The following is a 13,904-nucleotide window of genomic DNA, read 5'->3' as shown; positions in this document are numbered from 1 at the left end:
GAGAGAGACGACGTAGATGTGCCGTGAGCAACGTGTCTGAAAGTTGTAAGTCTTCTGGTAGCTGTGCCAAGAGAAATCTCAATCATTCCCAATCTTGCAGAGACGGAGAGCGTAGGTATATGTAAGGAGATAACATAGACACACAGCTAATTATTGCTAACTAAAATGCTAGTTAATATTAATAATTAAACGGAAACAGCTAATGTAAGTCGAAACTGCCTGCGCGCTTCTCCTGTACTATACGGTAATTCCTCTACTATACAGTAAGTTGCGTGGTAATGACACAATCGTTAGCCTATTTTTACAAAAACGTCTGCTACGGAGCCATAACGTGAGGTACAAGGTAATGGAGCCTTTTATACATTGTCGTGTTTCTTTAGAAATAAACAATGGACAAATAGAGTCTTTAAACACTTTAGATGTAAAGTTATTCGCTGTCAAAGTGACGTCAAAATAAATGGCAGTCAATGGGATGCTAACGGGGGGTGAGTGCTTATTAGCATCAAAATGGCGCCATAGGAGGTTCGGGTTGTGAGGAGACGCTTACCCTCTTGGGTGAAAACAATGTAATGTAGCATAATGTAGGCTACAATTATGAAGCGGAGGACAGCTATCAGTCTAAAACAGATTTTTCTTTTCATCATATTTTGAGGCTTTATTTTGGCAAAATGCTTGTGTTAATGCACACTGTTAATGTTTTCTTTTTAAATGACTTTAATTTACACTCACACACATGCATACACGTTTGATTTTTTTTGATAAAAACAGACTTTAATGCATCTTTACAACTCAAACATGATTAATAAAAATTTAATGGCATGTGAAATCTCATGCATCTGTCCATTTTCTTACTGCGAAACAACATTGTGCTGCAAAAATGTCACTTTTAACAACAATGTCATAAATAACAATTACAAACAATTTTGTCCAATCACACCAGTGGGTGAATGGCTTTCAAAGTATATCAGCAGGGTCACCACTTCATTTTCCTTGAGATTGGACCTGAGATATAAACAGATGTGTGTTCAGTATGACACGTTCGATCAATAAAGAGAGAACAAAAATGGAGTGTATAAAGTACCTTGGATGTCAGCCATCCTCCTGCGGTTTCGTGGCAGAGTGACATCCAGTCTTGAGATGGACTCAGGGGTTCTCAGCACTTCCTCCAGCCTACACTGCTCCTCATTATCCTGGTGGATCAACACATAACGGGTTAACAAAATCAGTCAATCATTTTGTCCTGAATGGTGCTTCACTTTAAAAGCATCTGAGAAAAAAAAAACAAAAAAAAACCTGTGTTGAAGTTTGTTGACGTTTCATCCTGCCTATGGGCGTGTTAGGGCCTGGACTTTCTGCTCCACTTTTCTGTCGTTCCCTCTCTCTCTGCAGGACGATGACCTGCCGTGTGGTCCTGTACTCCAAAGAAAAATTGCTGATGGTTTTACAAAAGTCTTCCACTTTGGTGTCTCTCACCATAGCTCGGGAGTAGCCCAGGAACAAGAGGAAAGAGTGGAACCTGAAGGACCAAAAATGAAAAGGAAAACCGAAACATTTACTCCATAACTAAAACTTAACAACAATAAGAAGGACAACTTTTGGCCTCACTCTTAAAAAATGTACAGGAAAAGACAACACGGTAGCAACCAGGGGCGATTGTAGGCTCAGCCCCTAATGAGAATGTGACACGGATATAGTGCATGCAAAAGTGTTAACCCCCCCAGCCAAATCAGTTTTTCATTAGCCGATAATCTCTGAGCTAGCTACTGAACAACAACATCAGCTAACGTTTTTTGACACTATTAACACTATGATGGAACTAAACCTGACACTTTATAAGTCACAGTAATAATGACCAATTTGACACAACGTTTTAACATTCAGCAATTTTAGTTGCTTACGTTTCAATTTGGGTTCTAATCTGTGCCATTAAATTACCTACTTCTTCTTTGGGGACTACCAATGTATAACTTCACAACCGCACTCCTGCTCTCCCTCTGACAGATTAGATAGAGACTCAGCCAAAGGCTGGAGTCTGGCACATCCACCTCCGATTGGCCAAAACTACGTTTTTGTTAACCCTTTCCTTGACTGGGTTATGGCGACAGCAACACAGGATATTAAACCTGTTTCAAGCCCTTTGAACCTGTAATTGTTTCTTTGTCACTAACAGACAAGTTCGCAAACTCTAACTTGAACCCCTAAAATTGATTAAAAAAATTATATGATATTATTTTAATTTTTAGGGGGGCTGAGATGAAACTTAAGGGGCCTTGAGCCTCCTTAAACGGGTCTAAAATCGCCAATGGTAGCGACTGAACATGATGTTTGATGTTTGAACAAAATGAAATAAACCATGTCCTCACACCTATTTATAACGCGACGATGGACGGCTCTCAGGACCTTCAGCCGTTCCTCGCATTCTTTTAAAATCTGTGGCAGCCGGTGACGAAGCGGGCCCTCCGGGGCCAAAGCCTCATTTCCTCCTCCTCTCCTCTTCTCCACCTTTCCCCCTTTCCTCTTCTCCTCTGCCTTGTCTAAAAGCTTTAGCTGCTCCCATGATGCTTTGCACAGGGCCTCTAGCTGGGTAAGGTTGGACTGGACTAGGGAGTAGTCGAACTGTAAAGAAGAGAAAGAGTTTATGCATTTTGGAGTCGATTCACAACAGATTGTTACTTAGATTCATTTTGAATGAATTAACATAGTTTATTGTCTGTTTGAAATAGGATTACATTAGTTTTAGGCTGCGTCTCATTTCTCTGTCTTAACCCTTCACCTTACTCCTACCCCTTAGTTTTGCGTGCTCACGTGAGAGTAAAAGTGCTGTCCCAATACTCATTTTGGTCGAGGGGTAGGGCTAAGGGGAAGGGGTATATACCCCTTAACGCCAAGCAAGGACGCAAGCTTACTTGAAAAGCAAGGGGTATCCAGATATATTGCGCAACGAGGAAAATGGCTGCCAGGTCGACCAGAGAGACCCATAAATATAAGTATTTTCGGCTTAAAAAATTGATTTAAAAATTACGACGGTCTTGTTTTGTGCTCTAAACAGTCCTGTACATATATATTTGCAACCATATTTGTAATTGAAACGTTTTGAAAAAATCGCTAGCTTGTTAACGTTAGCTACATTGCTTATTTGCACAACAGTCCTGCATTTCTCTGCCTTGAATGGACTCCATGCATGTCTACAGTGTTAACTAAACTCCATTAGCAGCAAATTTCGTTTGATATCAGTGTATAACACTACTTGCTTTAGAGACATCGATACGTGCTTATACCGTCCTGTATCACACAGGGACGCCGGAGGAAATCCAGCAGCTGATTCACTTTCTGGGCTGAAAACGAGCAGAAGTTTCTGCGTTCATGTTGTAGCCATTCATTATTGTATTGGTACTGTATTATTGTATACATGTGTAATTCATTCCTGTTCATGCACCTGTACATTGTTGTTGGTTATGATACATGATACTAATGAAAGAAATGGGGTATGGAGGGAAAGGTTACTGGCCGACAGGCATCAAACTGGGGTCTGGAATTTCAGACATTTGAGTGCCTTTTTCTATATGTGTGTGACATGTAAGTTATGGTTCTAATAGTTTTAATAATGTTTACTTTATTGGGCAGTAAAGACAGCTTTTTGTGAACAAAGAAAGTGTTTCTGAACATCAATGACATTCAAAACAGTGATAACTGAAACAGATATACAACACACCATGCAGTGTGTATACAAATATTTATTGCAAACAGACCTAAGTATGTATGATGATGTAACCAAGTGGCGCCTCATTTCCTAGGGCTATGTTTTCACCCCTACCCCTTACCACTCGTTTTCGAGGGCCAAGGGCTAGGGGTAAACTTAGGGGTAAGGGGTAGGGGTAAGACAGAGAAATGGGATTCAGCCTTAGTCCCAGGTTTGACTTGGTTTGCATTCCTTTTATACCTGATCTTTAAAATGAGTTTGAATCAATCGTGATCTTTTTTTAAAATCAATTTGTTATAGCCTCCCCTCCTACTCAGATGCAGCATAACAGACGCACTTAGGAGACTAACAAACACACACACAGGCCCAACTACGCACCTTGCCAGCTTTAGTAACAGCAGTGATGTCAGAGTAGAGGTCAGAGGATTGTGGGTAGAGCTGCAGCAGGAGCACACAGACATGGTGCAGCAGGGGCTGGCGAGTGTGTGTATCCCTCACCTGGGACAGCTTCCCCAGGTAGCTCAGCTCAAAGCCACGGGCCTTGACATATTACAATGTATTGTGAGAATTTTGTGGGAAAGAAAAAAGTGCATTACACATAAAGATTGCGATCACTCACCTTACATCCATTGAGAAAGTTACCGATCGCTAACACCGTTGCGAGAATACATCTAAAGGTCTGGCTGGTTGCGAGCTGTTCCATGGCCAACTTCAGATGGAAGAGAGGTTCGGCAATTTCCTGTCACGAGGAGGGACGCATTTAGGGGACAATGTAGTGATTCATTCAGAGTAGATGAGCCAGCAAATCCATGTTTTATTTTTAGTCTGGTGAAATATTTGGTGAGTGGAAATCATTATGGTAATGTATTTGTACTGCCTATAGGGTTTACTTATCAATCAAACGGTAGATTTGTTGATGATGTAGCTTGTGTAGGTGCTACCATGATGCTGCTCATGTTTGTCCCGCAATGCGAGATCTACCTCCACACACATTACAGGGAGGGAGAAAAAAAATGCTCTAGGTTGTTTGCATTTCTTTAAACCAATCACAATCATCTTTAGGCAATGCTAAGTTCTGGACACAGCGACGGTGGCTTTGCTAAATGGTCTCGGTAAGGAACTTGTTTTGGTGGAATATTTGCACCCTGAACAAAGAAAGCGCCACATAAAATATTATATGAAGTTAACTGTTCACACAATACAGTAAAGAGAGCTATTTAAATTAGCTAGATACATGGTTAAATGTAATTTGCAGTGTATCGCGGTGTGTATTTTGTCTCTAGCAAATCCCCGCCAATCGGTACCAAAACATCCCAGTTAAATAGAAAATGCCGTAAACATATTCTTTGTAAATCTTTACAAGCATTCCCCGAAAGAACCAAGCAGGCCTGCCTTGTTGTACGATCCAAATTTTCTTCCAAAAGGTGCCTTTTTCAGCGTGTAGCTTGCTAGCTCGAAGTTTGTTGTTGTTTCCCGAAGAGAATGGAGTTAGATAGCCGGATGTTCCGTTGATCCAGACTACACTCATGCTAACTACATTTTTAAATACAAATGAAGCAGTTTGTACGTGAAGCATGTAGATTGAATCAGTTTTGCATCATTTAGACGGTAGCAAAACAAGCATCCATCTCTTTACCAAATACATTTTCAGTGGCAAGTTAATTTCACTTCAACTTACTCTTTCTAAGGAGTCGTAGTCCAGAGCAAAGGCCCACAGCTGAAGCGTGGAGTTCAGATGTGGGATTTCCCCAAGCGTGAGCAGGCAGAGCTCGGCTGGGGCCAGAGGGGAGTGGGGGTTCTGGGCCTTGGCCTCCTTGATCAGACCCAGTTCCTCTTCTGTTGGGATCAGTGCTTTAAGCCGCTGTTTTAAAAGAGAATGTGGAAAAAGATGAACTCATACTGCACTATTCTACGGTGGCCCTGAAGTGCAAATCACCACAGCAATTAGAGAAACGCAACAACAAATCATAAAACACAACGGCAAATAGGAAAACACAACAGAAAAAATGAAAACACAACAGCAAATATGAAAACAAAACGGCAAATAAGAAAACACGACAGCAAATAGGAAAACACGACAGAAAATAGGAAAACACAATGGCAAATATGAAAACACAACAGCAAATATGAAAACACGACGGCAAATATGAAAACACGACAGCAAATAGGAAAACACGACAGCAAATATGAAAACACGACAGCAAATAGGAAAACACGACAGCAAATAGGAAAACACGACAGCAAATAGGAAAACACGACAGCAAATATGAAAACACGACAGCAAATAGGAAAACACGACAGCAAATAGGAAAACACGACAGCAAATATGAAAACACGACAGCAAATATGAAAACACGACAGCAAATAGGAAAACACAATGGCAAATATGAAAACATGACAGCAAATAGGAAAACACGACAGCAAATATGAAAACACGACAGCAAATAGGAAAACACAATGGCAAATATGAAAACATGACAGCAAATATGAAAACACGACAGCAAATATGAAAACACGACAGCAAATAGGAAAACACAATGGCAAATATGAAAACACGACAGCAAATATGAAAACACGACAGCAAATATGAAAACACGACAGCAAATATGAATACACTTCAACAAATCACAAAACACAACGGCATTAACTTCTACCGGAAAAGGTAGGGCCTATCTAGTAGAGGACGGACCCTCCTGATTGGACAGACGCACTGTCTGTCTTTTGACAGGAAGGAGAGGTGAAAAAATAAAAGTGCCTCACTGTCTATGCTTTTAACAGACGGACTAGCCGTTTCTCATTTCAAAACACTGGACGAAATGGATGTGGAACTATGAACTGTGCTGTTGGTGAATCGGCGTCAGTCTGCTTGCAGGAGGAGAATATTCTGTCAGGAACTTTGCTCGCAACGTGCAAAGGTAGGTAACGTTACCGACACCGATAGGCTTTAATGTAAGCAATAGTCGTTTTGTCTTATTTATCCCATGTCAATAAATTAAAAACTCGTGGGAGTTCATGTTTGTAGTAGTCATAACACTTACCGGTAAGGAGAATTGCAGTAGCTAACCGTTTACATTAGCTTGTAGTTTACTGCATGTATGCAACATTAGCTCATTGTCCAGTAGCTTCTAGCTTTCAGACAAATGCAGTGCAAAATTTGATCAGCAACTACAAGGTAAATGCTACCAGCTAATGAGCTACCACAGGCAGTATGATATGCATTAAACTGCAAGTGAGAAAGGGTAAATAGTACTGTAAACACACAAGCTACAAGGCTACAACCAACATATGAAAAGTCATAATACCTCCATTGATAAACACCCACTAATACAGTAAAGGTAGGTGTAAGTGTGTTAAATGCTCAACAGTCGTCAGTTAAGACCATGATGAAGAAACTACACCACTACACAGTTACATGAAGTACCTTCATGTTTCAGTATGCTTAAATATACTTGTGATACAATTCTAATCTTACCAGGACAGGTTGGATAACTACTGGACTAACCTAATCTTACCAGGACAGGTTGGATAACTACTGGACTAACCTAATCTTACCAGGACAGGTTGGATAACTACTGGACTAACCTAATCTTTCTCCTTCTGTCTGCAGTCCGGAAGCAACACCATCATCGGGAGCTGAGTCTGATCGCCGCTTCATGTTGAATATACTTGTGTACAGTATATAGTAATGTTTGAATAAATGTTATAATAAAGATACATGTTTCATTAATGTCTTTTTAGAGCTTGTATACCTAACTAGTTATTAAAACAGGTAGCATCTGAATATAATTACTCAGTTAGAAGTTTCCTGTGTCCAGGTCATAATTTGATGGAAAAATAAACATTGCACTAAATAAACATATAAATAAACAATAAACATTAAACAAAAACTTAAAAGACACAGACAAACTAGTTAATTTAATGCATTTATTTTTTGAATGGCAATCTCTAATATAGCAAATAATCTATTCAACATCTCTTTTTGGCCTCTGTCTCCCTGCTTGTCTTTTGCTTTCCCTCTCCTTCTCATCTCTCCCTTCTGGTGACGCTAGTGCAGCCACGACGCTGAAGTTGGCATCCGATTCGCAGCTTCTGATTTGGCAGTTAAGGGGAACTTAAAACTGTTTTTTTAACCTCTTACTGTATTGAATGAGTGTTAGTCATTAAGGTAAATTTATAATTATGTCTAAAACACACTTTTAGATTTGTGAAAGCTTTATTGTCTTTATGAGAACACAATAAGTTTTTTTTCACATATAAACCACATTAGACTAGGTCTAGATCCACCTAGACTTGTCAAATCTGGACTACATTATCCCAGAGAGGATAAGGAGTCTTAAAAACACAGTTTGGGATTTGTGAAAGCTTTATTCTATTTGTGAAAATGCCATAAAGGGAGATTTTACTGTTTTTTGCATATGTAGACCACATTGGACCAAGTCCACATCCAAAACCACAATACCTAAACTTGTCAAAACTGGACAAGAATTAACTCACTCTCTCCATGTCATTTATTATATCCATGAGCAGGTCTTCCCCTGTACTTGTGTAAACACGGTAACGCAAACTTGGTAATCTACAGTGGGCAATACAGCACCGTAAAGAAAAGACCTTTACGACAGCAGGTGTGGTGAAAATACTACCACTTTTATCCAAAGTGGCCGCTAGAATTAACACAAACTGAAAGTTACATATAGCCACTTTAAGTCATAGAAAAAAATGTCTTCATGAATATAATGTGGAACTGCTGTGGACCTATCTCTGACAGCAACACATTTAGGATGTATTTGATCCTGTCAGAAGACACCATGGTGCACACTTTATCAGAGAGTGTGTCACAGCTGTCGAGGAAGTTTGACAGGTATTTCACAATCCTGTCCGGCTGGGTTTCATCATCAAAGAAGATCGGGACCCAGCGTTCCCCAGAAGTGGGGTTGCTCCTCACCTGAGACAATGGCCTATGAAGTATGAATTAAAAGAAATCTTAATAAATACTCAGTCCTGCCTCTTTTTCTGAGGAAAGGTGAGAAAACAACACTTATGTTGAAGGAGAAGGATTTGAAGAGTAAATTAAACCACTGGCAAATCTATGACGATATTTGGATTGATTTCCAAAAGGTAAAAATAACTTTTTCTACTTTTCTTTTGAAGTGAGAAGGAAGACCTGCTCATGGATATAAGAAATGACATGGAGAGACGTGGACTTGTATGTTGAATGTCAATTAGCAAAGGCCATGCTGTGGCAATAAAATAAAACTGTTTATTTAGCCTCTCTGGGATAATTTAGTCCTGATTTGACAAGTCTTAAGTATTGTGGTTTTGGATCTGGACCTGGTCCAATGTAGTCTATATGTGAAAAATACAGTAAAATCTCCCTTTATTGCATTTTCACAAATAGAATAAAGCTTTCACAAATCTCAAACTGTGTTTTTAAGACTCCTTAGACTCTCTGGGATAATTTAGTCCTGATTTGACAAGTTTAGAAAAACGGTGAAATCTCCCTTTATTGTGTTCTCATAAAGACAATAAAGCTTTCACAAATCTAAAAGTGTGTTTTAGACATAATTAATAATTTACCTTAATGACTAACACTCATTCAATACAGTAAGAGGTTCAAAAAACAGAAAAAAGATCTTTACCATTATAAATGCTATAACGGAATGTTATACTTGTTACATGGGAAACTACTCATACATTTTAGCTTTCATCTAACGTTGCTAGTGAAGTTAACAAGGTGCAGCTTTACCTCCAATCCTGCAGCTACAACTGATAAACAAACCAATTTCTAAATCTCTGCTAACATTACGCATATACAGTAACGGCTTACAAAAAGAGATGAAAATGCCACCGGACATTAAACTTTACGAACACAAATGGCATAAAAGACAGCAACACAGCTAGCTAGCTAACAGCCTAATGTTAAATGATAGGTTCAGTTAGCTTAACGTTAGCTCGGGGTGTATCTACCTAATTATAATAGCAATTTGTACCAGCATTAATGCGTAACACTTGACATTGATGTAACACATTAACGGTGATAACAAATGTACGGCAAACACTAAATATACTTACATTTAAATGTTAATTGTGCCATCAGCGATGCCGCTCCAACTCCCACTTAGGTCCGCCATTGTTGTTGTTTTGTTAACGAGCCGGCAAAGCCACGCGCATAGGATTGTGGGTGATTTGGGAGCGCAAAAGACAGACAGTGCGTCTGTCCAATCAGGAGGGTCCGTCCACTGCTAGATAGGCCCTACCTTTTCCGGTAGAAGTTAATGCCGTTGTGTTTTGTGATTTATTGAAGTGTTTTCCTATTTGCTGTCATGTTTTCATATTTGCTGTCGTGTTTTCATATTTGCTGTCGTGTTTTCATATTTGCCGTTTTGTTTTCCTATTTGCTGTCGTGTTTTCCTATTTGCTGTCGTGTTTTCATATTTGCCGTCGTGTTTTCCTATTTGCTGTCGTGTTTTCATATTTGCCGTTTTGTTTTCCTATTTGCTGTCGTGTTTTCATATTCGCTGTCGTGTTTTCATATTCGCTGTCGTGTTTTCCTATTTACTGTCGTGTTTTCATATTTGCTGTTGTGTTTTCATATTCGCTGTCGTGTTTTCATATTTGCTGTCGTGTTTTCATATTCGCTGTCGTGTTTTCATATTCGCTGTCGTGTTTTCATATTTGCCGTCGTGTTTTCATATTTGCCGTTTTGTTTTCCTATTTGCTGTCGTGTTTTCATATTTGCCGTCGTGTTTTCATATTTGCCGTCGTGTTTTCCTATTTGCTGTCGTGTTTTTCTATTTGCTGTCGTGTTTTCCTATTTGCTGTCGTGTTTTCCTATTTGCTGTCGTGTTTTTCTATTTGCTGTCGTGTTTTCCTATTTGCTGTCGTGTTTTTCTATTTGCTGTCGTGTTTTCATATTTGCCGTTTTGTTTTCCTATTTGCTGTCGTGTTTTCATATTCGCTGTCGTGTTTTCATATTCGCTGTCGTGTTTTCATATTTGCCGTCGTGTTTTCCTATTTGCTGTCGTGTTTTCATATTCGCTGTCGTGTTTTCATATTTGCCGTCGCGTTTTTCTTGCTGTTGTGATTTGCACTTCAGGGCCACCGTACTATCCACCCTATCCAACAAAGGCAAACATTCAATGTTAAGCAAATGCTGAGGACTTGACCTCTGCTGTACCTGAACGTCCTCTCTGTCCAGCACACTGCTGTCCATGCTGTAGATAGCAGGGGGGAGGAGGCGGGGAGGGGGCAGGCTGCTCAGGGCGATGGTTATGATGTTACTCCGCTTCATTCCCAACACTGAGACTGACGGCTGCTTCTGTGCAGGGATACAAAGAAGTATATGACAGTTTAATAAAGTTACTATAAGTATTTCTCTAAGTGCATTTTAGGGTTGAATTTATCATAACAATAATTTGAAAATTTGTCAAAAATGTAAATAACATTTCTCATTATGAGAAATCATAATCATCATATTTTATTTAATGAACATTTTAAAAACGTTTTTGTCACTATTTCCCCAAAAGTTTACATGTTAAGAAAAACTGACATGGATTGATCTAGTCTCGCATTGCTAGACCTTCCTCTACAGCGCTGGGATAGGAGAAAAACGTGCTCTGGTTTATTGGCATTTCTTTAAACCCATCACAATCGTCATGGCCGGCGCTAAGCACCGGACACAATGACATTGCCTCTGGAAAAAAGCCTTGGGAAGGAACTCGTTTTGATGGAACGTGTTCGTTCAAAACTTGTTTTAGTCTTGCAACAGAAATCAGATTGGACAGAGAGTCTAGCTAGCTGTCTGGATTTACCCTGCAGAGATCTGAGGAATAGTTAACCATAGTCCTCAGAAATCGACCGGAGTTTAGAATGCCAACACAAAGAAAGCGGAAGGTGAGGGTAATCCGGCCGAAAATGAGGGACATCCGGCGGATCTTCCGGCGGCACCGGAGCAATCCCCTAAATGAATCAACGTCAATTTATAGACTTGACCTAATGGGGTAAAAATTACAGTTGCTTAATACATCTGTATTTTCCATTAAAAAAAAATAGATACTGCAAAATGTAGAAAAGATATTTGTTAACACAGTTAACACAACACACTATATTGCTGAGGCATCATCCTGCCTCATTAGTCTTACCTGCCTCCCAGAAGCCACATTAAAACTTGTGCTACTGCTCTTAGATTCAAACAGGTACTCCAGTCGGTTTGTGTCCAAATGGACTGGCTCAAGTCCGGCCCAAATAGTCTGAGTCCCGAAGCGGGTCATCCTGGGAAGGGGAGCTAAACTCTGCAGTTCCCTCCAGTGGAGCTTCAAGGTGCGGCATTTGATGGCTGCACCTTTATGGGAGGCAGAGGGCAAAGGTGATGCAAGCGGAGGAGGGGGAGGAAGAGGAGGGGGGGCTGGAGGGCCTCGGAGACATGGCGACGATTCATTGGTTGAATGAGTTCCCTCGTCCTCTGTACTGTCTTCCTCGTCCCACAGGTCTGAGAAATCCAAGGTGTTGAGGCAAAGACGCGCAGCTGGTTTTAGGAATGAATTCCAGGATTGGTCAAAATCCCAAGTCAGGGGGTTATCCTTGGTTTGGTCCGATTCCTTCATTGGTCTTTCAGAGCTGACTGAAAAAAAGGTTCTGTTGATATTTAGTAGCATTACCTTAACAAACCAGGTTATAATTTCTGCTTTGTGTTTGAGAAAGAAGCATGCTCCTTCCTCATATTAGATAAAAATGCTTTTTGGTTCAGACCAGATTTAGTGCATATTTGCTTTCGTCCTTATGTTCCACACAGCAGCTAAACCTGATCCCTTCCTTGTCTCTTCTTCTCACTGTGCAGTGTTGCAAACCCCTCAGACACTGTATATGAAGTGCATCTGAATGTCTGTGATGCTCAACCTCACATGTCGACCACAGAAGCGCATAACTCACACAACCAAATCCCAATCTTCGAACCACCTGTGGGTGTTCTCACAGCACCGTAACCTGCAATTGCCTCGGGTGCGGTGTTTGTCCATCAAATCTAAAAATGACTAGCTGAGTCTGATGCTTTGATCCGAATGTCCACTGTGACCTCAGTCAAAGACATAAGAATTCAAGTGAGTTCTGACAGGCTGTGTTTAGTCCTGCATCCAATTCTGATGAGAAAATCCAAGGAACGCCTTTCTGAAGCGCTTCCAGAATATCCAAATGATGTGCTTCTGCAGCTATCCCTTGACTTTCATCTCTCTCTCTGATTCTCTTTCTGTAAGTGGCAGCGAGTGAGAGTTTTGGAGAGAAAACAGAAAGAGAGAGAGGTGCATTGGTCCGTTAGTGCATCCCTCTTGCTTTATTTGAGTTGCACCCTTTCCCTTAATTTCCTTATCGAGCCTGCATCTCCTGTTTGTATTGCTACTTGTGTATACACAAACTTCTCTATCTGCCTCTGAAGATCTGTTACTTCCCTCCCCTTCTGCCTCCCCTTCTCCCCCGTGAATGCATAAAAAAGCACGATTGACCACATGTTGCCATGCATCCTTTTTTTAGTTACGTGCAACTTTGGGGATGACACATCAGCAAACATTAACGCAATCATCAAAGCTGCATTGATAAGACAAGGTATAACGTTTTTAGTGTATCTGTTGACACACATGGTAAATAGGTCATTATGCAGCAGAGTGATTATGGACAGAAGTGCCAAAAAAGGAAGAAATATTCCTCAACAAACATTAGCCTGCATTTCAGCAATTGCAATAGCATCACAGCGTAACTGGGTGAAACTAATTATAATCAAAAACATTGTGAGAAAGCGTCTGCTGAATACCATACAGTATACAGTTATGTTCACAGGGGGCATTTGCATGGTCGACATGCAGCCATAATGAGGATCCCTCCCTCGGCCATTAGGTTGCCCCTAATTATACTTTATCTCGTTCAGTTGCCCCGCTGTCTAGAGGCGGCAGTAGGCCTCATGGGACATTTAGGCCAAAATGAGCTCTATTTGGAAAGCTTAAGCTCTTTTTAACATTTATTTATATATTAAAGTGTTTTTAATCCTGCTGCAAAAGAGGATTTAGAAAGTAATGCTCTTTTTCAGCATCTTGTTTGTGTTATTTAGGGTTTTGTAACTAACTAATCTACTGAATAATGATAATGAATATGTGTTCCACTGGATTTGACCAAAATCCACTTACTAGATACCACCATATCAACTGTTCTACTGTAGTTGGAC

At 40.2% G+C, this 13,904-nt stretch overlaps 1 protein-coding gene across 1 annotated transcript; it reads right to left on the bottom strand.

Moving 5' to 3' along the window:
• Nucleotides 1-744: 744 nt before the first annotated feature.
• Nucleotides 745-12,956, bottom strand: si:ch211-63p21.2 (FH1/FH2 domain-containing protein 1). The gene is made up of 9 exons (XM_031304394.2): nt 11,839-12,956; nt 10,875-11,015; nt 5,379-5,561; nt 4,320-4,439; nt 4,079-4,240; nt 2,366-2,616; nt 1,294-1,516; nt 1,082-1,190; nt 745-1,002 (listed from the first exon to the last, which is right to left on the bottom strand). Exons 1-9 carry the CDS (start codon nt 12,349-12,351, stop codon nt 974-976), a joined length of 1,731 nt encoding a protein of 576 aa, XP_031160254.2. The 5' UTR covers nt 12,352-12,956; the 3' UTR covers nt 745-973.
• Between the last annotated feature and the right edge of the window lie 948 nt (nt 12,957-13,904).

Source organism: Sander lucioperca, chromosome 17 (genome assembly GCF_008315115.2).
Source record: "Sander lucioperca isolate FBNREF2018 chromosome 17, SLUC_FBN_1.2, whole genome shotgun sequence".
Lineage (NCBI taxonomy): Eukaryota > Metazoa > Chordata > Actinopteri > Perciformes > Percidae > Sander > Sander lucioperca.
The sequence above is the reverse complement of the archived record's forward strand: the minus strand, read 5'-3'. Positions and strand labels throughout refer to the sequence as shown.

What these genes read in the sequence shown, in the direction of transcription:
- si:ch211-63p21.2 (XM_031304394.2), bottom strand. Translation starts at nt 12,351, where the DNA reads ATGCTACTAAATATCAACAGAACCTTTTTTTCAGTCAGCTCTGAAAGA. An exon ending in ACTTTCTCAATGGATGTAAG is followed by an intron (nt 4,241 to 4,319) that starts GTGAGTGATCGC and finishes TAATATGTCAAG; the next exon opens with GCCCGTGGCTTTGAGCTGAG. An exon ending in GTCAACAAACTTCAACACAG is followed by an intron (nt 1,191 to 1,293) that starts GTTTTTTTTTGT and finishes TTGATCCACCAG; the next exon opens with GATAATGAGGAGCAGTGTAG.